Source organism: Equus asinus, chromosome 22 (assembly GCF_041296235.1).
Source record: "Equus asinus isolate D_3611 breed Donkey chromosome 22, EquAss-T2T_v2, whole genome shotgun sequence".
NCBI classification, from domain to species: Eukaryota; Metazoa; Chordata; class Mammalia; order Perissodactyla; family Equidae; genus Equus; species Equus asinus.
Window position 1 is genome coordinate 13,161,697 of NC_091811.1, and position 25,786 is coordinate 13,187,482.

Sequence of the window (25,786 nt, forward strand, 5' to 3'; positions counted from 1 at the left end):
CCTCATTTACGCCCTCATATGCTTTCTCCTCTCCCAGATTATTTTGAAGTGTATCTTAGACATCATATTATTCATACATAAACACTGCAGTATGTGCATGTTTTCATATATTTTTACTTGTATGATCTATTTCTCACGCACATACATATGCATACAAAAGAAAAAATTAATGACCCCTCCAAAAAAAAAAAAGAAAGACACAGGGGCTGGCTCTGTGGCCGAATGGTTAAGTTCGCACGCTCTGCTGCAGTGGGCCAGGGTTCGGATCCTGGGCACGGACATGGCACCGCTCATCAGGCTACGTTGAGGCGGCTTCCCACATCCCACAACTAGAAGGACCTGCAACTAAGATATACAACTGTGGACAGGGGGCGTTTGGGGAGATAAAGCAGGAAAAAAAAAAAAAAGACTGGCAATAGTTGTTAGCCCAGGTGCCAATCTTTACAAAAAAAAAAAAAGAAAGAAAGATAGAAAGAATGGTGAGCAAAGAAACTGGGAAAGGTTTTAAATAAGTATACATTCACTTTATAAATGTATATTATGTTGATGATGAATATATAAAGAAAGTGAAACTAAAGTACCTTACAAAACAGCATGTGAGATATGGTGGTGGTGCATACAAGTAAAGGGTGCTCAGGGCCTTGCAATTTTCAGGAGGAGGAGAGAGATGCTGAGTGACAGTCAGCTCTTGCACTGTGCACCAGAAAACTTGTATGGCAACATTCATGGAATTCTTTACAGTACCAAGAGAACGGGAAACAACCTAAATATGCATCAGTAGAGGAATGGATATGTAAAATATGTATACGCATACATCGTAATACTATGTGTCATTAAAAGGGCTAAACTTGAACCATGCAGATCAGAGCGCAGAGATCTCAAAAATACACGGACTGAAAACAAGTTGCAATACACGGACTGAAAACAAGTTGCGAAACAACATGAACAGTGAAGTGGAGTTGATGCGAATTAAAAAGAAAAACTTATCCGCTCATAAGATGGAGGGACCTCCCTCACAGGAGGGAGGGGAATGGGGCGAAGAGTGGTGGTTAAAGGGATTTTTAGCTGTGTTCATAATGTTTTCTTTCTTTACGGAAAAAAAGATGAAGCACTCGTGACAAAAGTGTAACAGTTACAAATCTTGGATTGTGAGAAAACAGACGTTTGTTATATCATTTATGTTTTCTATCTCGTTATCTGTGCTTACATTTTTAAAATATTCTAGAAATTTCTGAAAATTATATACATATATATGTATTTTTTGAAGGCCAATTAAGGAGTCCAAAGAGCAATCTAAACTTTTGGCCTAACGTCACCTACGCTACAGAAACCATCCCTGCTCAAATGTGGCCTCTATAGGAGATACGCACCTATCCCATGGAGGGAAAGCCACTGTTTCTGCTCCCCATTCTCCCATTTCTAGATTCTGACAAAGTTGATCCACATTTTCAGATTTCCTGTCCTCATGAATTTAACTCCAGAATAGAATTCTGGGTAAGTTAGAAAGAAATATTCTATTTGAAGTAAAGTCAAAGGTCATATCATGAATGAAGGAGAAATGTTTATCTTGCATTTATTTTTGATATTTACCATATTAACACTGTCATAGTAGGAACGGATTCTGTTTGTGAGCAAGAATACAACCAAACACTAAGTAGACTAAAGGAGCTGAAGAATCACACCCAGCTGCAGAGGCTGGTTCCACACAGGGCAGCATCCAGTGGTCATGGAAAGCATAGCTATAGTTAGGGCAGATGTCAGCCCTGAGGACAAGGGACAGATGATGTATGTAGCAGTTGGCACAAAGCAGCTGGATTAAGAGTGTTAGGTGTTGGGTGAGATTAAAGGTCAGGCTATGGCAATAGTGTAATTGCTGGTTATCTGACCACTTACGTCAGGATTCCCCCAGGTATAGAGAGCCAGTATTCTGGGAGAGGGACTTGGTAATAGCTAGTCAAGGTAGTATGACTACATCCTAGGAGCTTAGGAAAGATTTTTGCATTGGTCAGAATTGTTTGGCTCCTAATGATAGAAATTCAACTCACATAATTGGGTGGCTTTGGCTTCAGATGCAGTGAGATCCAGGGGTTTAAATGATGTACTCAGAACTATGTCAGTCGGGTATGCTATAATGGTGCTGTGTAACAAGTAGCCCCCAAATCTCAATGGTATATAATAAGTAACCTCAAAATCTCAGTGGCCTACAAGAAATATTTAGCTCATGCTTGCAGGTCTGCAGATTGGCTATGATTAAGCTAATATTGGCTGGGCTTGACTGGGCTCAGCTGGACTCCAGGCTTCAGGTTGGCTACAAATCTGCTCCAAGTCTTCATCCTGGGACCAAAGCAGAAGGACAAACAGCTACCTGGGGTGTGCTCTTTTCATGGCAGAGAGCAGAAGGTCCAAAATGGTTGGTGGAAACTCTTAAGGTCTCAGCTTAGAATGAGCACACTGGTCATTTCCACCCACAGTCTATTGGTCAAAGCAAATCATATGGCCATGTCCAAAGTCAATGGGAAGATGTGTAAGTCCCATTCACTCTAGTGGGAGGCACTGCAAAATCACATAGTAAAAGAGACAGTTAGATAGTTAGATAGATAGATAATCTCTCTCTACAGATAATGCCAGGGAAAGAATGAAGAATTGGAAACAATAATCCAACCTACCGCACTCTCTCTGAACTTTGCTTGTCTCTGCTTGGCTTCCCCCTGCAGGCAGGCTCTGTTGCCAAGGGGCTATTAGCTATTAGCTGTCCCTGTCTCACTTTCTTCAAATATAGCAACCCTAATGGAGAGAGACCATCTTTCCAGGTAGCTTTAGTTTTAAAAAAAACACCTAAGAAGGGCTCTAATTGGGCTATCCTGAGCCAACCACCACAGCTAGGGAGGATAGAGTCCTCTGGCCAGCCCAGGTCACACACCCACGCTTTATTGTCTAGAGTTTGGGAGGGAGATGGGATCAGCTTTGATAGCCTCACCAGGATCATATAGAACTATTGAGGGGTGCCTAAATGAACCAATACTGGGCGCACGTAGGTACCAGTCTCCATTCGCAGTAGGAAACTAGAAGTCTAGGCAGGGAAAACAAGTAGAAACCCAGGCCTATGGTGTCAATGTGAGAGAACCAGGAGGGAACAGCAGGCTCCCGGGCACCAGAGTTACAGCAGCAGACTTAGGCTGAAGCTTCTGTGTACTGATCCTTACTGTGGACCTGGGATGGGCCTGGTGGAGACATGGAGATCTAGGAACATCCAGCTTTTTTTTTTTTTAATTAATTAAGTAAGTAATTTCTTTATTTTTTGAGGAAGATTAGCCCTGAGCTAACTACTGCCAATCCTCCTCTTTTTGTTGAGGAAGACTGGCCCTGAGCTAACATCCATGCCCATCTTTCTCTACTTTATGTGTGGGACGCCTACCACAGCATGGCTTTTGCCAAGCGGTGCCATGTCCGCACCCAGGATCCGAACCCAAGAACCTCAGGCCGCCCAGAAGCAGAACGTGCTAACTTAACCGCTGCGCCACCAGGCCGGCCCCTAGAAACATCCAGCTTTAGGAACTAGAAAAAGCAATGGAAGGAGAAATGATATCTGTTTAGCTGTATTGGTAGAGTTAAAATGTTGTTTTTTAAAAGATGAAAAAGTAAGTGCATCTGAACCTCAGGGAGAAACTATGTGCTCCAACTGCAAGAAGCAGACATCCGTGCTGGCTGAGAACACAGGGCGGAATGAGCACGGCCCCTCTGCAGGTGCTGTTCCAGTGAGGCCACGTGGCTGACCTTTCTACCAGGTGTCAGGTGTAGTGGCCCTCCATAAACTCGTGACTCAGGACACTGCACCACGCATCATCTGATAACACACCAACAACTTCACATTGAAAACAATTACAGTTGAAGGGACAAACTTGAGTAAAATCTTTTCAAATGAGATGTAAATTATATCATCTCTTAAATTAATGGGATGAAGTCTAAACTTCCAGTGATTTTTAAGTTGTGTTCAGTGTGTACACAGTGAATGAACAAATCAACGCTGGGATTTCCTCCACTGAGGAGTTTTGGGAAAGACTTGTACCACAAATGTGAAAGAGGGGAGGATAAAAACAGAGGGGAACGAACGAGGGGGAGAGGGTGCCAGCCGAGGGGTGGTGTAGAGAATGGCGTGCAGTGGATTCGTGAGGGCAGGCACTATGAGAGTTGAAAGCGAGTGAAGACAAGGTGATAGTATGGTTCCTCCAAGAACCTTTTGCAATGTCTCCAAGGAAAACTGTGAAGGGCCCAAGCAGGCCCAAGCATCCCCTTTCTGTCCTGCCTTACTCTCGCTCCTTCAGGAGCTGGTTCTCCTCCACCCTCAAAAAGAGATGTGATATTAGCACTTGCCGCTCCAGCTTCTTCCAGAAAGAGAGTCGGGTTGGAGTGTGGGAGAAGCCAAATGTCACTTCTGGCCTGACTTTTTGGAGGTATGTCAGACTCTAGAATGAGCTGTTTTTCTAACACCGGAACAAACAAGAGGTGTGAGGGGTTCTTTGGCGTGTGAAAGGGAGGGACCCCAAGAAAAGCTTGTGATGTTTCTGACAATCTATTGGAGATCATTTGAGGGTGAAAAAAAATAATCTATCAAGGATGCAAATTGTATCCAATTTTTATAATACTCTACTTCTCTCCAGCCCTCCTCCCTAAGCCAGAGCTCCTATTCGCCAGTCAAATAAACTACAACTGAGGTCAAAGGTCTTTTTAGACAAGGATCAACGTAGAGTAAGACTATTTTGGCTAGGTTTCCCAATCAGTATCAGGTGTTTCAATTTCTCCCTCGTCTGAGTCTGAGGCAGTGACCTTTCCACGCCACCAGGCGAGGTGCTGGTCCCATGGCGCTGAGTGGAAGGCTCAGGGTCCAGAAGACAGGCTTTGGCTGGGCACCCTGGAGGGGTCCTCTCATTGGTGGAAGTGATATAGGGTGATGTGGTCTCACTTGGCTGTCACTTAGACCATTATTTCAAAAGCAAGAACAGAACAAAGTGGGCTGATAGCATTGGGGCAAGCAGAGATTGGGCCATTGCTACAGAAACTTGCAAAACCAGCACTTGGCAGGCATAAGGCGACAGCAATATCTCTTCCAGATACCAGGCTCCCTCTGCCCTAGTTCTGTGCAAAGACCAAAGACCAGGACTCGCCCTAAAGCCCAGAGCTTGAGACACGCTTGCTTGCACATATTGTGACACTGACTTTGGAAAGAAATTCAGTTAGGATACTGGGGAAAAGGTCAAAACTGTGAAATGCTATCCGCCTGAACGTTAGCAAGGGGTAGCTGTCCTGGGGTGGGGGGGAGGGGGGTGGCTCTTGCAGGAGCAGCTGTGCCCCTCCCTTGGCCACCACAGAACACAGAGACGAGCTCACTGGCTCCTTCCACCTCGTGTGAAGGAAGTCTGAGTGGGACCTCACTGCCTTTGGCACTTGAGAGTTGTTTGCTCTTTTCTGTTTGGCTTTGTTGTCATTAGTTTTATATATATATATAAAATATATATATGTTATGCTGTGTTATGTATATTTTGTTAGTAACATATATGCGTGTGACATATCTATGTATATACATATGAAGTCAAAGTTGTATTTCACACTCTTGGCAGAAAATTTATAGGAAAAAATAAAGGGAGGTTTGGTTAAAGATCATGAGGCAATAACAAGACTGGTAAAGGACTACACCTTTAAATGTTTAGTTAAAGGCTTCAGGCTTGTCAGGATTGTCAGTCAGCTGGGTGGGTAACTTTTTTTTTTTTCCTTTTTCTCCCCAAAGACCCCCAGTACATAGTTGCATATTCTTCGTTGTGGGTCCTTCTAGTTGTGGCATATGGGACGCCGCCTCAGCGTGGCTTGATGAGCAGTGCCGTGTCCGCGCCCAGGATTCGAACCAACGAAACACTGGGCCACCTGCAGCGGAGCGCGCGAACTTAACCACTCGGCCACGGGGCCAGCCCCCTGGGTGGGTAACTTTTTTGTTTTAAAGATTGGCACCTGAGCTAACAACTGTTGCCAATCTTCTTCTATTTTTTTCTGCTTTTTCTCCCCCAAACCCCCAGTACATCCTTGTGTATTTTTAGTTGTGGGTCTTTCTAGTTGTGGCATGTGGGACACCGCCTCACTGTGGCTTGATGAACATGCCATGTCCGTGCCCAGGATCCAAACTGGTAAAACCCTGGGCCGCAGAAGCGGAGAGCACGAAGTTAACCACTGGGCCACGGGGCCAGCCCCTAACTGTTTTTTCAGTTGTGGTAAAATATACATAACATAACATTTCCCATTTTCCTCGTTTGTAAGTGTACAGTTCCGTGGCATTAAGTACATTCACATTGCTGGGCCGCCGTCGCCACCATCTAGCTCCAGAACTTCTTCATCTTCCCAGCTGAAGCGCTGTCTCCATTAACACCCCCGCCCCAGTCCCCAGCAGCCACCACTCGCCTCCTGTGCCTCTGGATTTGACTACTCTGGGCACCTCACAGATGTGGATTTAGTGTCTGTCCTTTCGTGACTAGTTTATTTCACTTAGCATAATGTCTTCAAGCTTCATCTGTGTCTGTTGTTAGATTTTTAGTTTGTTTTCCGTTGATTGGACTGTTTGTTTTTGTTTTCTTGCTGAGGACTCTGACATTGAAAACAGGATAACCATCTGAAAGCTTGCCTGGCCATGGGGTCTCCTTCTTACCACCCTAAAATATACTTCTCTTTGCCGTGTTGGATGTTTCCGGTGCTTTTTCTTGCCTTGTTCACTGCATAATCGGTGTGCGCACCGCTGCTCAGGTCCTCAGCAGGACCCGCACCGAGCCGGGCCTCTCTCTCTGTCTCTCTCGCTCTTCCTCAGGGCAGACTTCAGGGAACCAAAAGAAGCCCTTTCTTCCCCAGTCACATGACGTCCTCCTGACCTAGAGGGCAGGCTGTGCTTCTAGCTCCCGGGGGGCTTTTTTACACAAAAGATGTCATCTTATACCCACTGATCTGTATCGTGCTTTTTGGAAAAATACAGAAAAGTAAGAGTGTAATATAGGAAGCTGCCACCATCCGGAGCTGAGAAGAATGTTTACTCACAGCCTTTCTTCTTTGTTTTCTTACATAAAGAAGTTAAACGTTACAGATAAAGTTGAAATATTCCGTGACCTTCACAGCCAATCCTCTCCCATCCCCAGAGATGGGCACTATCAGGAATTTATGTCCTTTCAGTAATTTTGCATACTTTCATATGCATACATATACATGTCTGTGAACAATATATAGTATCATTTTGTGTGATTTTTCAATTTACATAATAACCATGTTTAACATTCATTCCCTCTCTTGACAGGCATTTAGGTTTTTTCAGACTTTTACTCTCCAAATAATGCTGCAGGAAATGTCTTTCGCATAGATCTTTGTGCACACGTGAGCGTAAGTATAGGATAATTTTGTAGCAGTGGGTTCACTGGATCAGAGGATTTGTGCACTTTAATTTTGATAGATTGTTCCAGAGAGGTGGCACCAATTCTTACTCCCACGAACAATGCATGGAGTACCTTTTTCTCCACATCTTCTCTCACACAGCTAATCAAAATCGTTCATTTTTTACTCATCTATTAGGTGAAAAATTATATCTCCTATAGTTTAAATTTACATTTCTTTTAATATAAATCAGGTTGATCACCTTTTCGTGTGTTTGAAAGCCATGCATATTTCCTCCTCTATGATTTTTTTGAGGCCCTTTGCCCATTTTTCTTTGGGTTGATGATCTTTATGACTTTTAAGTGTACTTTGCATGTACAAATGAAAATTAGCTCTTTGTCATATGTGCTGCAAATATTTTCCCAGTTTATTGCTTATCTTTCGATTTATCTTAGCTATTTTTGCCACATGGAAATTTTAAATTCTTATGCATTCAACTTCATCAATCTTTATTAATGCTTTAAAGGGATGATACATTTATTGCTTTCTCTTCTTTCTCTTTCTCACCTACCTTCCCATTTCCCCCAAATACCAAAATTAATCTGACACTATTCGAACCCAAATTATTCCTCATATTCCTGGGTCTAGGGTCAGATCAACAGCTGGAAGCCACCTAGAGCCAATGTGGGTGAATCCTTCAGGTTCAGCATAAGCACAGAGGCTCCAGGTAGCCTTGCATCAACTTTGCCCTGGTGTGTATTTATTTATAGGGTGTCCTAAGTCAGTCCCAAGCACTGACACTTCCGGAACTTCTTACAACCTGGAGTTGTCCCATCGCCAAGACAGTCTGCTTAGGCCATCTCTGCCCTAGTCTGACCTATACCTCGGAGGCATCACAGTGGCGTTGGCACGAGGAAGCCTGGACCACGGTGGCCTGTCACTTCTCTTTCATTCCTTTCAGCTCCTTAAAATACTCCTCATTGGAGCCAGGAAACAAGAATGAACTTTATGGTGTCAGATTGGAATTAGAATACAGTTATCAATGTGAACTCATGATTTTGACAAATAAAAATGGCAAGCAATAGGATATATTGGAGTATATGAGGAAGCCATTTGGTATAAACCTAATTCGGCCTGACTTCTTTTTTTCCTCCAAAAGGGCCTGACTGGCTATTGAACACGCATTGCATATCTGCTTAGACATTTCCTATGGCCAGAACAAAGGCCCTTGAGATAAAGATGCAACTCCCCCTCCCCCCACATTAGCATTTTTCCTTAGGCTAGGAACTGATTGCTGCACTCACCTCCCACTCACCTGTGACCACCCAGCTGGAGACAAGAGACTGCCACCCTGCTGTGTTCACTGAGACAGAAGACCTACCTGCTATTTCCATCAATCGCTGTGCCGACAGACTAGTCTCGCGACTATTGTAAAAGGGACATTCCAATCATATGTGAAACATCCTCTTTGAGGGTATATAACGACCCTGTATACCCCCCACCTCTTTGGAGTGCTCTGTTCCTTTGTGGAAAGACTCTCCCGGGTTATAATCCTCAGATTTAAGCTCAGAATAAACTCACCCAAATTTTCATTTATAGATTGGATATGGATTATTTTCGTCGACAATTTCCAATACATAGAGAAAGATATAGAGATAAATGCAGGCATATAAGTGTGGGTAAAACTTTGAATCTGCTTTGTGTGTTCCTTCCAGGCTTTCCATATGCATCCTTTCGTCCTTTTCAGTAGTCAGTCTCCCCTGGTTTGTATGGGCAGGGGCATGCTCAGCCATTTCCTTTGCTCTCTCCACATCTCTTCTATCACAAATATAAGGGTCTGTCATTATTTAGGCACTGAGAATTAAAAAATGAGACTGAGGGGGAAAAAAAGATCAATATTCGTTGTCGCAGACTGAGTGCTGCATTCTCCCATCCTTCTACCTTCCGCGGTCCTTCTCAGCAGTTTGACACTCTGCACCTTCTGCTGGCCCTTGGCATGGCTGCATCTTCGCTACAAACATTCTGCCCTAAGCTCCTTCCCTCCTCCTTTCCTTCCCTCTCTCCCTTCCTCAAATATTTACTGAGCTCTCAACATGTGTCAGCACTGTGCTTGGTACTGGCAGTCTAGGCGTAAACTCGGGCTGGATCCAACAGACACCAGTGCTGCCTTCAGCAATCGCGCCATCTAACAGACACAATAGCTGCTTCTTCACCAGAGCAGGGGCGATGAGCAGGTCCCAACTGCACCCTCAAGAGAAGCACTTTTCTCTCTCCCACTGGAGGAGAGAGCTTTTAACTACTCTGATCCCCTTGCTTCTATCATATTAATAAAAACTGAGATTTGTAGTTTCACATGCAGCGGCTCACTGGGTCCTCACAGAGGGAGAGGGAAGACAGCCCAATCTGCATCTTAGAGATAAGAAGTGGTGACTTGCCTCGGATCACGGGGCATGTTAGTGCCAAGCTGACTCTAGTAGGAAAAGAGACTCTCAGGGCCGGAAGAGACTTCAAAGGCCACCCTGTCCAGCCAATCGCTTGCTGCTTCAGTTTCTTCCCCAGATCTCCTGACTCCGGTACTGCTTTTCCAGACAGGAGACCAGGCTGGTGGTGGCCCTGCTCCAAAGATGATCAGACTCGTACTTACTGCGTTCCTTTAACACCGCAAATGCACTCCTCTTCTATGCTTTGCTTTCCTAACTTCAGAGGATACTTCCAGTTCTTTATATTCATCAGTAGGCTCATGGGGGAATACAAACGAATTGGGCAACTGCTACAAGCTAGACTGTAGACCAGGCCTGAGGGAGGAAAGGATGAAGAAGGCACAGTCCATGTCCCTAAAGAGCTTGTGATTGAGGAGGCTAACCAGATATGCAGACAACTCACTGCTGTGATGAGGGAATCTCCTGGAGGGATGAGCGAACCCATGTCAGGAACCTCCTCAGAGTCTCTCTTGTCCACAGCAAAGGCTCTCAGAGAGGACGGGTGAAGTTATGGACAACTTTGGAGGCAGAGGGGAGAGGAACGGCAGAAATTCATGACCTTTTTTGTATCAGCTGAGCTAGAGCGGAGCAGCGTCAGCTGAGAGGCCCTCAGGTGTGTGGGGAACAGGAGAGAGACCAAAGATGGGAGAGGAACACAAGGGAGGAGCAGCAGGGTGGAGTCGCCGAGGTCAGGAAGCAGGAATTCATCACCGGGAAAACTGGCCCAGGTGTGTGATTTTCTTCAGCAAACTTTGCAGCAGGAGAAAAGAAGAGAGAGAAATTAGACAGCGGTTGGCCAAAGGGAGGAGGGAATCCTGCGAGGTCATGCCCGTGTAAGCACTTTGAATATATGAAAGCTGTTTGTACACAGATGCAAGATACTGTTATTACCCTGTCGGAGTCAGGAATCAGATTGCTTAATAGCTCTGAGAAGGCTGTTTCCCCCAGTGGGAGGGAAAGTAAAGTGCATTTCCTAAGTGGCTGGATTCTGCCCGTGTCACCCTTGTAACTCACATGCTGCTGAGCACTGCTCTCTTCACAAGGCAGTCAAAGGGAAGACGGGATTTAAGGGCGCTGGCGGGTGCAGTGGACGTGACTGGGGAGGGGAGGGCCCCGTAGGGGAGAGAAGAACATGAGGGCAGGAGAGGGCAGACAGCAGAAGTGAAGGGATGTGGTGAGACCACGGGACAGCTTTGGAGGCTCTGAAGGCACAGCAGGGGTGGAGGGCTGGGGGCTGGGGTGGAGAGGGCATCTAGGTGTTGGAGTTGTCAGATAATAAAGAAATGATGGGATATGACAAGCTCCACGGCTGTGGCCAGCCTGATGAGTTACGGATATGGCCCAGCTTGCTGTCACGAGACGGGTTAGGAGGAAGATGGCAGCCGAGGGCCTTGGTCCCCAGTGCCTTTGTGGAGGGGCCACAAGGTGGCTGGAAGGCAGCAACCAAAATGGGGAGAGAACGGTCTGGCTGGAGGGCTTGCTGAGGAAGGTCTGTAAGAGTGGTGTGTGGAGATCCCGAGAGAGCCCCACAGCACGAAGACGCAGAAGAAGGAAGGACCTCTGCCCCAGAGGGCTTTCAACTAAATGACATTGTCAGGGAAAATCCAGAATTCGGCTAAGGCAGGAACGAGTTGTGAGAGTCTTTTAGGAAGAATAACGTAAAGCTCTTCAAGACTGCATTTCCATGGAATCTTCTGGAAGCTTTCACTAGAACCAGAGTCAGACTTTCTGTGAAGAAAATGAAGCGTAAGCCTCAGGACCTCTTCCTTGCCTTGTTAGGCCCTGTTCATAATTTTGTATTTGTCATTTTTAAAACTGCCCCCCACCACAACTGTATAACGTTTAGGCCCCACAGAAGCTTCATGTGCCTCTGCTTAGAGCTCTACAAGCTGGGGGATGGAAGAGCTTCAGCACTCTGCAAGTAAGTGCTGAGGATGCAATGGACAGTCTGATGACTACAGTTAACACTGCTGTGTGCTATATCTGAAAGTTTCTAAGAGAGTACATCCTAAAAGTTCTCATCACAAGGAAAAAAGTCAAAACAAATTTTTTTTGTGTCTATATGAGGTGATGAATGTTAACTGAACTTATTGTGGTAATCATTTTGCAAAATACGTAAGTCAAGTCATTATTCTGTACACCTTATATTTATAAGGTGCTGTATGTCAATTATATCTCAATTAAACTGAAAGAAAACAAGTAAAATACTTCTCTACATGCAGTGCAAAAAAACCCAATCCCCGGTGTTCTGATTTCCAAACGATTTCCCTCCCCTGTATCGTTAAACCAGAGGCAGGAACAATGACAAGTATTGTACCTGGGAGTGAATTTTTTCCTAACGTTTTTGGCCTGGACAATATCTGAAGGTGTGTTCCTATGACCTTAGTGGAGGACACCCACTATTCTTCAGCTGAGAGTGAGTTAGACAGCACGCTGGCAGGACATGCGACTGTCACATGCACAGGTTGTTCCTCTGGGCAGGTCTGGACCAGTCACCACTGTGTGCCCACGGGTTCCTAGCAAACATGGACTTGGGTTTCTAGGCACAGTCCACTTTGTAGGGGTGATTCCCTACCCACCTCCCTCTCCTCAGAACTGTGACTGCCCAGCCAGCAGTCATTTGTACAGAATGTCCCCATCTTATGAACGGGCATTGTTCTCAGAAAGAGAATTTGTAAGTGAATTGTTTAGAATTGGAAGACATTTCCCCAGATAAACATGGGTATGTGTAGTCTTTATTATTCAGGACAGCCCAAAAGAACTTGTGTCCCTGAAATCAAGGACTGCACGATGGGATTAGAAACCCCACCCTGAGTGAACATGTGTCTAAGAAAATGCCTTCCAACTTCTGAGATCCTGGAATCTTCTTCCCTCATCACAGACCCTCTGTGAATAGGAGGGACCTTCCCCACCTCTCAGCCCTCGATGTGGCTACCATGGTTTCTTCACTGAGAAGAAAGAGCTGGCAGTGGGGTGGCCAGACCCACCCCGTGGAGGGCAGAGTAAATCCCAGAATTCCTTTTAGAATCTGGCTCCCTGTCCACATCTTCTGAAGGCCCCAGGGATAGGCCTGCTTCCCTTAATGCTTCTGGTCAGTTTCCTTGCCCCTTTGAAGTTTCCTACAGTCTTCGTAGCCTAGAAACAATGGGGAACAGACCGGAGTCTTTTTAAAAAATGGCTCTCTTCTGAGGAGGAGTGGAATGCTTGTTTTTCAGTTAATGGCCCTCTGGGAAAGACCATCATCGATACAGGGGAGAATGGTGGATTTCTGGGTATGCAAAAGGCCAAACACTCCGGGGCGAGGTCCTTGCATTTGTGGCTGGCTTTAAACAAGAAGGGATTCTGGAGATCTTATGGGTCATAATCTCGTACTTTAGAAAAAATCGTTTTCTTTGATCTTGCCTAGATACAAGCTCAACGTATCTATACTGATATCTCAGTCTTTAAAAGGTTTATATTTTACAAAAGGCTTTCACTTCCATTATCTTATTTGAGGTACAGATGTTATTACCCCTGTTTTCTTGCTAGGGAAACTGCCTGCCATCACTTAGCTAGTTGGTCGGGAAGCTGGGTTTCGCGCACCAAATCCATGCCCTTGCTGATGTGTTTTAGAGGTTGGCTAACCCCAAAGGGAGGCAGGGCTCGCGAGTCCTGCAGCTGAAGCGAGTCTCCAGAGAGTAGCTGGTTTTCTCCCCGTCTCCAGACTCTACTAAATTATCCTAAACATCTAAATGCCTCGTATTTTCTTAACTTCTCTAGGGAATGAAAGCTATAACTCTCAGTTACCTGTCCTGGTTGACAAATAATAGCCTCTCTCTGATTAGAAGGACATCCTTTATTTCCACCTTGGTTCTTTTTGTACCAAAAAACATTTGTTTGGCAGAGAAAGTGTTTTTTACTACTTTGTTGGGAAAACAGAGTAAGGGGCTTAGAGACTAGCCTGTCATTATTGGGTCAGTTCACAACAGTCCACAGCAGACCTGAAATAAGAACTAAGGCAAGAATGGGATGGCGCACATTTTGCAAAGCACTGCCTCATCTTCTCTGGCAGCTAAGCCTTACGAACACTGTGGTGTACGTGGCACGGGGTCAGCACCAGGAGCTGAGAAGCAAACAAAGGCCTGGAGACCGGATGTTTCATCAAGGCTCTTGCATAAGTCAACAGCAGAGCTGGATGAGAATTCTGGTCTCTGTCCCTGGGATCAAAAATCCAAGTCTCTATGCCCATCAAAAAGTCACGTTGACTTTATAGATTAACAAGGTTTTCATTTGGGGGAGTTCTTAATCCAGTGCCCAAGCCCTAATTCAGGACTGCTGGAGGCAGAAATGGACCGGTCCCCAGGGACTTCCCTGGAACATGAAGCCCTAGTTGGCTTCTGCCAGTTGGCCCGGGGGCAGAGCCAGCGGAGCTTGTGCAACTCTGCAGCTGCTGGCTTTGCTCTGCTCAGGGCTGTGTGGGAACCAGCAACATTCAGAGGCTCCTGTTGAGCTGTATCCAGCCAGGCTGCCCAGATCTGTCCGCGGCTGCGCGGTCTCGTACGCTCTGAGTGCAGTGCCGCTGTTGATGCACATGGGGTCTGTGCAACTGCGAAGCCAGAGAAGACAGGACAAGCAAAGACACAGACCAAGCTTAGGGCTCCAGTTTGCCTTGTTGGGGACAGGAATTGGCCACCCCAAGATATGTCTCTTTGGCAGGAGGATTACTTGGGGCCGGTTACTTTTAAAAACTGCAGGCATGAGAGAAACTCTGAAAAGTAGGAGCTATCCTTGTTGAGACATTTACATTGTAAAGGAAATCTGCACCTGGAAAGGTGTCTCCCTCTCTGTACCATCTCTAGAAACTCTTGTCAATGCGGAAGACAAGGACTTAAACCTGCATATAAACTTACTCTTTTTTTTTTTTTTGAGGAAGGTTAGCCCTGAGCTAACTACTGCCAATCCTCCTCTTTTTGCTGAGGAAGACTGGCCCTGAGCTAACATCCGTGCCCATCTTCCTCCACTTTATATGTGGGATGTCTACCACAGCATGGCTTGCCAAGTGGTGCCATGTCCACACCCAGGATCTGAACTGGCGAACCCTGGGCCGCCAAAACAGAACAGGCACACTTAACTGCTGTGCCACTGGGCCGGCCCCCAAGCTTACTCCTGATTACTGTACTTTTGTGATAATCTCCCATAACTGGCTCCCTTCTCCCCCGGCATCCTCCTTTGTCTTTAGCTGAGGAGGGTATTTAAGGTGAGAGCTTCCGTCATTTTGGTGAATTGCTCAGTCTGCCTGGGTCTCTCCCATGTATACATGTTATAAAGCTTTGTTTAATTTTCTCCTGTTATTCTGTCTCGTGAATTTAATTCATTGTCCAGCCAGAAGGACCCAGAGTGGGAGGAGGAAATGTCTTCCTCCCCTACAGCCTCAAATGAAATCCCCCTCCTCATCTGGTCACAGAGTGTGGTCCCAATGATCGCAGTAGAGGTTAGAAACAGGCCCAGGAAGTTACTGTCACACATCTTATTATGTAGAGAGATTTGGGGACAGACTATACTGATTTTAGTCTCTTGGGAGACTCTGATCCAAGACAGTTTACCATTCCCTCTCCCAGGTTCATCTTGACTGTGTAGACATTGAGGATTTACTCTGGATCCCCACCCTCAGACCTCTAACAGCATGATGCCCTGGTCCCACTTCCTCTAAACTCAACTCTTCCTGCAAACAGCCATCTTATTGCATGGAAGGCTTGGTGTAGCCAGACATAATAACCTGTGAGCAATTCCCAAACCCAGCTGCTGAGCAGACTCGCCCAAGGCACCTTTTAAAAACACAGATTCCCAGACCTCACCCCAGATTCACTCAATCAGCATCTCTAGGTCTGGGTCTTAGGAGTCTGAATTTTAAAATTTCCCCAGGTGATTTTAATTCAGCCAGATGGAGGGCAAGTAATTAGGAACACAATCCCTTACCAGCACCACCAAAAGGGGAAAAAGTCACCATTCTCCCCGTTTCTGCCCATTAGAGCACCACTTTGGATGCGCACCCAGCTGTGATCCCAGCTCTGCTCAGGGTCCATGCCGAGTCTCCTCCCTTGTAACACATAAACACCTCCTTGCTTGAACCTGGGCTCAGTTCTCTCTGGGAAGGCGGAGGATGGGGAGTCCCGAGAGCGCCCCTTGCACGGCCCTCTTCTAAGACCGATACCCTCCCCCACTCCTGCTCTGAACGCAGAAGGTCAGGCAGAGCTCTGAGCTGGGGAGCAGGTAACTTCCCCCTCTCGCAGCCTCGGTGGACACACCCAGAAAGCAGGAGAGAGGAGCTTTCCATTCTCACTGAGAATCCTAATACCTGCCTCTGTTTCCTACCTCTGTCCCCATGGTACCTTGGTCCCTCATTCCAGAGCAACATGCCGTTTCCCCGCCTTGACTGGTCTGACCATACCGCCAGCACGTCAGAGTGCCAAGGCTATCCTGAGTGTAGAGGGAGCCTTTCAGTGACTGAAAATGGGACACGGAATTCAAAAGTATTTCAGGTTGTTTCCTTTTCTTGTGATAGAAATTACTTATTTGTGATGGAGAGTTAAGTCCTGGCATGGAGACTGAGAGGCTGGAAAAGGGAGTTCAGAAGCTCAGTTCATGACCTTATCTGTTCTATCTCAGACATTTTCAGAATCTATCTGACTTTTAAAGACCACCATTATTTGCAACCTCAGACTTATAATACCTGGGAAAGGCAATGGAAAGAGAGTTTCCCTTTGTGTAAATATGGGGAAGTGGCACCATAGAAAATGCCCAGGGAGGGAGCCTCTGGGGCCCCTTCTTGCGGGCTGGCCACCTTCCTACTTCCTGGGTGCAGGTTGGGTAGAAAGGACATTTCTGCCAGGAGACTTGGCTGCTACCGACTGGGAAAGAAATTCCTGGAGAGGCTTTACTGCTCCGAGGCTTTTGAGACACAAAGGGATCCCACAAGCAGGGACGGGAGGGGCTGGAAAGCTGACATTCCCAGGCCTGCGAGCTCAGGCGACCTCTTCAGAAGGAAGAGATGCTGCTCTGGCCCTGGGGGCTGAAGTCCAAGCCCAGGGCTTGACTGGTGGACCTTGCAGCTGTGTGACCGCCTCTTCCCACTCTTGCTCCCTCACCAGCCTAATTCCATTCTTTCCCTCTGCAGTCAGATCCTGTAGGTCCAGGGAGGGGCACGCAACAAGCAACCTGCCCCCTTCTCCTCAGACCTCTCCCTAAGAATTGAAGGGAAGGGCGTTTTTTCTTGTGAAGCCCAGGTTAAGGCTCCTCTTATTGCTTGGCCTGACACCTAAAACCTTCCCACAGCTCAGCTGTGTGGCTCCTTCCTGTCTTACCGAGAGTCTAGCTGCCTGTCTCCTGCGGCTGCCTGTGCCTTCTCCAAGGGCCAGCATGTCTTGCCTAGCCCTAGGGCTTAAGTCCTTATGCTGTGTTAGGTACGTGGCCAGAACAAATTAAAATGTTCAGAGAATTTTGAAAAGCCAGCTCTCCTGTGAAACATGAACCTGCAGTGAGGCAGGTTTATAGTTCTGACTGAATGCAAGTCACCCAGTTAGTTCCCGCGTCCTAGGCACGTACTCCCTGAGCTCAGCGCTCCACCAGCGCTTCAACACGGCGGTCAGTATACTCTCTTCATTTTGTGCATAATTTCCTGTGTCATTAGCCCTGTACACTTTGTCTTTTTCTTTAGATTTAGTATCACCAAGTTCCCTCTGCAATGAAGAGAGGAAATGTCCCTCACCACTCTTCTCATTCAAAATTCATGGTGGCAAGTGGGGAAGATTATTGTACATACCTTGAGTCTTAGAAGGAAAAGGGCACCTCTTATTTCAGGTAACTAGGTTCTCTGATTACCCAGAAATCCACTGAAGAACCAGAAAGAGCTCTGGAGTCAGCATCAATAATCAGCTGTGTGAGGTAAATGACGTTGCTTACCCTCTCTGAGTCTTAGTTTCCCCATCTGTAACAGGTGGACAATAATGCCTACCTTGCAGAGGAACTGAGAGAATGATATAAAAATGAAGCAGCTGGTATGCAGTAAACAATAAATGGTAGCTATAATTATTCCCCAGCTGTGTAATGATACCCGTAAAGCATGCAAAGTATTCAGCGCCCTAGAAACTACTCAGCAGCCAGGAACAAACCGTACCTAAACTCCCCCCGGGGGGCGCCGCGGCCCCCACGCGCCCCATCGTCTCGGCGGGCGGCCGGGCGGGACGAGGCACGCCCCGCGCCGGTTCCCTGACTGCGCTGCCCTCCACTTCAGTCTCTAAGAGGTCAGTCAAGGGACCCGGACCTAATTCTTCCCAAACTCGTCCACATGAAACATCTAAAGCGGCTCTGCCGTCGGCATTCCGTTTCCGCCGGCACCGCGAGCGCCTCACCGCCCGGCGGGGAACGACGGCGCGCCGGCTGCGGCGGGACCTGCGGGGACAGCGACGCCGTGTGGCGGCCCGGCCGCGGGGTCCGGCGCCGGCGGAGGAGCTTCGATTCCGCGGGTGGGAAGGTGCCATGCGGGGGGCGGGCCGGAGCCCCACACGTGCAGCGCCGCTCCCCGCGGTCCCGGGGCGCCCTGCCAGTCCCGGCCGGGCCCGGCGTCCTCCCCAGGGGCGGCGGCGGAGTCGCGGGAAACCCTTTGGAGACCTTCTCCCGCTCAGATCCTTTTCGTTGTGTGCTCAGGCCTGGAAGGAAGCAACTGATGCTGTGGTTATACTGTCAACGGGACGAGCTCTTTAAATCATTAACAGGAATGACTGGCCCTTCAAATAGAGCTCAGTATAAAAAATGAATGTATCTGTAGGATGGAATGTGAGCCAGGGTCGTCACTGAGTCTGGTCTAGTCGTCCGCTTCTTAGCAACTGTGCACCCTCAGTTCTCCCCGAGAGGAGGGGTGTCCATCTCACCCCGCAGTGCTTGAGGGAGCAGGAGCCTTCCTCTTCACACGCTCAGGTCTTCACCTCTTCGAGGAGTCTCAGGACCCGTCGCATACTTTTGCATTTTCGCAGGTCGAGGACTCCTCACGAGCATTTCCAGGGCAAATACTTAGGGTTTCCATGCACAGCGAGCTGGAGGACGCGTTCTGATCTAACCATCAGCGGAGAAGTTGATGAGGACCGAGCGGCTCCTCCTGTCTCCACGAATTCTTAAACCCCTCTGCCTCACTGACTTGAACCACTGTCAGGGGATGGGACGGTGGAGAGAGCCCCCTGCCCAGGAGCCCCTCCCCGGGAATTTGCAACAAAGACCAGGAGAGATTCAGTCATTCCCCTGGCTGGAGCTGTAGTCCTGTCAGCTCGGAGGCTGTCAGCTGCGTGTTCCCAGCAGCAGGAGCAGAGGAAGCCGGTCTGCAGAGACACAGACAGAGGGCAGCAGACGGCGGCCAAGTGAGAAGAGGGAGGGAGAGAGCTAGAGGCTCAGTTCCTGAAGAGTCCGTGAGGCTCTTGTGAACAGACCGCCTCCTCTCGAGCCGGCTCAGACCGACTTCCCTCACTGCCCCTGAGAGAGCAGACCGCACGGCGCCGGCAGCTACCTCCTTACCTGTCAGTTTCCTGTCTGTTCGCGAGAATCGTCATCCATTCATTCAGCAGACCTTTACTGAATGCCTTCTCTGTGCCAGGCACTATGTCTCCGGGGAGACATAGCTGGGAACAAAAGAGATTTTTTAAAAACTCCTTCCTTTATGAAACTTACCTTCTACTGAAAAGGTCTCTGGAGATAAAGTAAACAGAGAGGAGACATAACCCCCAAATGAGGGACCAACAAAGGGCTGGTTGACCCAACAGACAGAGCACAGCCCCAGGTCTTAGAAAATGTCCCAGAGGGTTAGTGGCCAGGGCCACTTAAAACAAGACACATTCCTTTTGGCTTTAAGATAAAATTGGATTGAAAGGGTTCACCCTCTCTTTAGCGTCTTTTCTTTTACATCTTGGTGCAGCTGCTGGAGGCCCCTTCTGATACCCTGCTCATAGGCCCCACACTCAGGCAAACTCTCGCGATACTGCAGTTCCCTACCTGCTTTGGCTGTGGGCAGCTTTCAGTCTGTTTATCTCAGTTACTATGGAGGCAGTAGATAATACACGTAAGTGACAAATTAAATTCACAGATAATTTTAAAATCTAATTTTGGCCACCCCTTCTCCCACCCAGTTATTTATCAAAACTACTTAGGAAGCCCATATTAACTGATTCGGTTCTACCTTCTGTTGCTGCCTTTTCGAGAGCTGCAGATAAACAGAGCGAAGATCAAAAGGCAGGCAGCAGGAAGAAGACCGAGAAAATGCCGCTGTTCAAAGGCTGAAACAATCTAGAAAGTTCACTGTGTGAAAGCCCAGCCTTCCACAGTGCTTAATGTCTGACCCTCGTTCCTGGGCTAAAATCTTCCTACTTATGCAAATTACCCAGCATTCTTACGTAAAACCAGGAATGAAAGCACCCTTTACTTATTGTTTTCAGTATAACTACAATGCAGAGACTCATATAATCAAGCACTAATAAAGGACTTAGTAGCTCTGGCTTGGTGGCCCTTCTCAGCTCCCCAATGTTCCTTCTGGCCATGCGAAGCTGGTCATCACTAGCCAGCCAGAGGCGGGGATTCCCCAGAGAGACAGTCCACGTTCTGCAGCGTCTCAGCCAGAAGTGATGACAGTTATTTTTATCTTTTTACATATTCTATACCTCAAGTGCCTCTCCATCTCCCCCTCAAATTAATGAAAAACATTCATTCCTCTGTGTGTGGGTGTGCATGTGCAGGAGCGTGCGTGCACACACACACACACACACACACACACACACACACAGATTCGCCCAAATATGTGATCAGCGTCAGTGGGATCTGGCAATGTATCAGAGCTTGTTTTAAGATGGAAAGGACTATTTTTTCCCACTTTCTAAGGATGGTGTGTCTCTCTGCCCAAGAAAACAGGCTTCTTTCTTGGTGAGCTCCTGCGGCTGCAAGATCTCCATCTTGTGGAGCAGTGTCAACCACAGACGTCTTCCTGGCTCCTACATCTCCAGATGACAAAGCTCAAGTTAGATAATAATGATTTAAGAGAGGGAGCAGGGCAGAATTTCAGAAGCAATGACCAAACTGGGGTTTTAAGACGAGTGGCAGGTTTTGTTTCTACTCTCAAAGAATGGAGAGTGGGTAACTGCTAAGCCACCCCTCCAACTCAGGACTCGAACCCAAGTTCTGGAGAGACTTTCATCCCAACGCCTTTGTGAACGGAGGCCTGCCTGCCTTAATATGAACCCCCACCGTGCCTCCTTCCTACCCTCCCATCGATTTCTGGATGGAGGCACTCAGGCCTTTCTCCTAATCTTATCTTGAAGACAAGGTGAATGCATGCAGACAAATAGCTAAGCAAATATTGCCTCATTATATTCGTAATGGATCTGCAGTCTCCCCGACTAGTGCCAGGCAGAGGATAAAGGTGCAACATCCCAGGGCGAATCAGTTCTGCTGTGCCAGGATGCTCTTTCCCCTCTCATCAGAAAGGCTCCCCAGGGGGGCAGCCCTGTGGCGTAGTGGTTGAGTTCAGCACACTCCACTTCAGTGGCCTGGGTTCACTGGTTTGGATCCTGGGTGCAGACCTACACCATTTGTCAGCCATACTGTGGTGGCATCCCACATATAAAGTGGAGGAAGATTGGCAACAGACGTTAGCTCAGGGCTAGTCTTCCTCAGCAAAAAAAAAAAAAAAAAAAAAAAGGCTCCCAGGGCCCGGCCTGGCGGTGCAGCAGTTAAGTTCACATGTTCTGCTTCGGTGGCCTGGGGGTTTGCTGGTTCGGATCCCAGGTGTGGACCTAGCACCACTTGTCAAGCCATGCTGTGCTGTGGCAGGCGTCCCATGTATAAAATAGAGAAAGATGGGCACAGATGTTAGCTCAGGGCTAATCTTCCTCAAAGAAAAAAAAAAAGTCTCCCTGGGGTGGCTAGGACTACGTCCAATGCACTGATCTTTCAATTAGACTACATGTTAATAATAATAAATGTCAGGTACTAGGGAATCCTGCACAGGGTTGCGAAGAGCACTGGGTTGGGAATCAGGACCTGGTGTCTATCTCCCTGAGGATCTTGGGCTAGCTCTCAATGACTATAGGCCCAGTGTAATCTTTGGATCACCAGCATAGGATCCCCTCTGGTCCTCGTTAAAGATGCAGACAGTAGTCCCGGCTCCACCCCAGACCAACTGAATAAACTTTCTGGTGCCGGAGGCCTAGGACTCTGCATTTTTGCAGCACATCAAGGTTTGGGACCTGCTCAAGTTTTGGAAGTCTTTACCTGGAAACCCAGCAGCTGGACATCTGACTGCCACGCTTGCTTCCTTCTCTAACGTTCTGTGGTTCTGAGCAGATGCTCATTTTTTTAGGTTGGTCTCCATATTCTCCAGCCACATTCCCATGGCATTACTTGTCACTTGACAGACAATGGCCAATTCACCAGGATTCAACAAGCATGTGACAATAACTATAACTTCATTTCAACCTATTTTGAAAATTAAATATTTCCTAACCCTGGTTGTCAGTGGATACAATGATCATATTAGTATTTGAACATATGACTTGCTCCCCATGTCAGAAAGGAAACATTCAATATTCACTCCATCCCCTTGCCATGACTCTGAAGGAAAACCTCCACATAATAGGATGATCCATCTCCCTTCATGAACATGGAAGTCACTTTCCGGGATTGTGGACAAGCCACTCTCAACTAACTTCCTGAAGATTCTAAGGATGGACTGGATTTCAGCTCTTAAATACTCTGAGCACCTGATATAACTCTCCAGGCTCTATAATAGTAATATAGAAAAGAGCAATAATGCCAGACAGTGTTTCAAAACCCTTATTATTTATCTGTGTGACCAGTTAGTTTATTTGGTTAAATGCCAACTAATGAAGCCGAGGACATGGTTTTGATCTTTTGTAGGCCAGTTGACTACAATCACTTTCTTTCATGGACCACTCGTCTTGAAAATGTCAGCCAAAGGAATCTGAGTAATAATGTGAGGAAGTTACTGGTAAAATAACCCTAGGACTGACGTTCTTTGACATTAAGTCAGAGGTTCTTTAGGTACTAAAGATACAAGCGGTATACACGGCCATGGGCACCCTCAGGCAGAATCTCTTTTAGATTGTTTTGCAGTATCATTTGTTCATTGTAACCCAAGTTAATTCCTTAATTCCATTACTTCCCCAGAAATACACTTTTCTAGAATACAACTGGTGTCTTTATGTGGTTCCTGGCTCACCTGCGGGCTAGTCACTCCAGTGCAGCCTGGATCAATGTCTCTCCCAGTAACTCCTTCCTCCCTTTCTAGGATATAACATCTCCCTTCTTGGATCCCCGAGCTCTGCCTTACTTGCTCTCCCGGCCCCACGTACTGGAGTCCAACACTGGAGATGGCAATATAAACACCTGCAGAGAGCATTCCCATAGCCGGTGCTTCACCCAGGACCCAGTGAACGAACCAGGGTTAACTCAGGGGCTGTAAAATGGAGGAAGACGGGAAAGGGGAGGTTTAAACTCCATCCCTGAATTCTTTTGTTCGTAATAGTAATATTAATAGCTACCACTTATTGAGTATTTAACTTTGTGCTAGCCCTTGGCGACAGTGCTTAAATGCACTATCTTACTTAATTCGCATAATATTCTTCTGCCCCTGTCTCAAATTGAGCTCTAAAGTCTCAATTCCTTCCCTTCTTCCATGTGTGCACCGTGTAGCAGGGTTCTAAGGACAAGACCAAAAATAAAAGGAGACTCACGAAAGATAACTGCGTGTCCAAATAAGGAAAGGGAGAGAACCTTCACCGAAAGGGATTTAATGTCAGAGAGAAGCTGTACATCTGGGTGAGAGATGAAGAGACCGCGCCAGGCCAGCCGAGCCTGACCTAGCTACGCATCCTGTTGTTCACGAGGCCTCCCTTGAAGCAGGAGGTGACAGCAGCAGCATCACAAGTTTCCTCTCCCTGGGAGGGAGCACAGTGCAACGTTCACTCCGTCTAGTTTGCACCTGGCTTTCTGCAGCTTAGGCACAAATATTCAGTTCATGTCTTTCCTGACACGTCAGGTCAAATGACCCCCTTTCCTCATGGTGGAGGGGATTGTGGCAGGAGCAAGTGAACAGTGGAAGAAGAATTCTTGCTGGAAAGACAGCCCTGGGAGACTGGGGAGGTGCGGGCCCCCTCGTGGTCACTGGGCAGAGATGACATCAGACCTCTCCTCATGCCTGTAACTGTGGACTCGGCAAGTATGCACACAGCTGAAAGGGTAAGACAGCACTGGGCCTCTCACAGAACCAATCCGTATTCTGGACAAGACCCTGACGACATCACAGATTAAGCTGAGTGCCTGCCACCTTCCAGAGGGCCGGCATCTACGCAGCAAAGACTCCAGACTTCCAGACAAAGTCATCTTCTCCATCTAACCACCATCTCTCTCCTCAAGTCCATGGTGGAGAGACGACAGTGAATATTCCCAAGTCCCTACACCCTGAGAGTCCCCACCGGAGGGTGAGCAGCCTCCTCCCACTCACCGGGAGTCGAGAACCAGCAAAGCCAACCCTCAAAGATCTCTAGCGTCTCTTAAATAAGCTTTTCCTTTCCATTTTCTTCTTTTAATTATTTATCATCCACCCATTTATTTATACAAGTATAAAATAGATTTATATAGATTTATATAATATAAACTTTGTGAGGCAGAGTGGAGAAGAGGGCTGGGAGCGTGGGACCCTCCCTGGCTATTTGCAGACGTACTGGTCAACAATCTCCGTGCACTTCTTGCACTTCACGAAGCAGCACCAGTGGAACTTGCAGTGGCAGCGCTCCACCTGGAGGCTCTTGAACTGGTCGTAGCCACGGCCACAGCACATGAGCTCACAGCCGTCCATGCCCTCCGAGGTCTTGTTGCAGAGGCGTCCCTGGGTGCCCAGGGAGCCTGTGGTCTCGTTGCGCAGGCAGTAGTCAGGGCTGGGGTCCACGTAGACCAGGTCCTCCGGTGTGGGCTGGTTGAAGCGGCTGTTGACCAGCTCCAGCTTGCCTTTGCGGGTGATGCGCATGGCAGCTGCGCTGTCATATTTCTCCTTCAGCTGGTCCCCCACCTTGCGGAACTCGGCCAGCTGGAGCCAGCAGGTCTTGAGGCTGCAGGACCCTGAGACGCCATGGCATTTGCAGGCTATGTCTGCCATTTTATACACAGCCTGAGGAGAGAAAGAAGGGAATAAGAAGGAGCATCTTGATGGAAGATGTCAAGAGGGTAGTGAGGGTCACCCCAGGCCAAGTACAGAAGAGGGCTGAGGGGGTGTGTGTAAGGCGGGGGTGATAACTTTTCAAATGCACACAGAGATCTTTCCCGGATCCTCAGGTGCTCAGATGGAAAGCAGACAAAAAAAGCACCACACAGAAAAATTGAAAAACGCTGGGAGGCAATGCTCCTGTCTGATCAGCTACTAGGATGGCGTCTGGAGCACCTGCACCTTTGACTTTATCCATTTCTTATTACTTGACATTTGTTACAATAAATGAGTCATCTTTACCATCAGGGAAAAAAAGGACATGTCTCTGGTGATCAAAGTCTGAAGCAACAAATAAAAACCAACAAAAGCTGTCTAGCTTTTAAGTACAACTCAGAAAAAAGAATTCGGTCATCATACAAGCCCATAAGAGAAACTGCTGGCACGGCCGGGTGAGCCAGAAGCCCTCCCTGCCTGGCCAAATCCCCCAAGAATTCAACGTCCCTCCTTCTGCGTTAACATTCGCTCATTAACTTCACAGTCATCAGGAGCCTCGCCGTAAACCACACGACGACGACGTTTGTGAGCAAGACCACTTTCTTCCACCCCTGCACTCCAGACACCCCGTGGGAGAGGCCGTGAGCGTGGAGGGAGAGGGGCGTGGCCCTGGGCAGTAGGAGAG

General features: G+C 47.5%; 1 protein-coding gene and 1 long non-coding RNA gene across 10 annotated transcripts in view; both read right to left on the reverse strand.

Annotated features, from left to right (window-relative positions):
* Positions 1–10,643: 10,643 nt before the first annotated feature.
* On the reverse strand, positions 10,644–20,611 carry LOC123279973 (uncharacterized). The gene is made up of 3 exons (XR_006518475.2): positions 20,074–20,611; positions 19,890–19,932; positions 10,644–19,519 (listed from the first exon to the last, which is right to left on the reverse strand). It is a non-coding gene; the product is annotated as an uncharacterized lncRNA (long non-coding RNA).
* Positions 20,612–22,731: 2,120 nt separating this feature from the next.
* The window catches only part of WNT5B (Wnt family member 5B), a 99,257-nt gene continuing 96,202 nt past the window's right edge, over positions 22,732–25,786 (reverse strand). For all 9 annotated transcript variants that reach the window (XM_044755540.2, XM_070494177.1, XM_070494176.1 and 6 more), the window contains one exon: positions 22,732–25,071. In XM_044755540.2, coding sequence (XP_044611475.1) covers positions 24,613–25,071 — 459 coding nt within the window. In that variant the 3' untranslated portion in view covers positions 22,732–24,612. The remainder of the gene's footprint in view (positions 25,072–25,786) is intronic.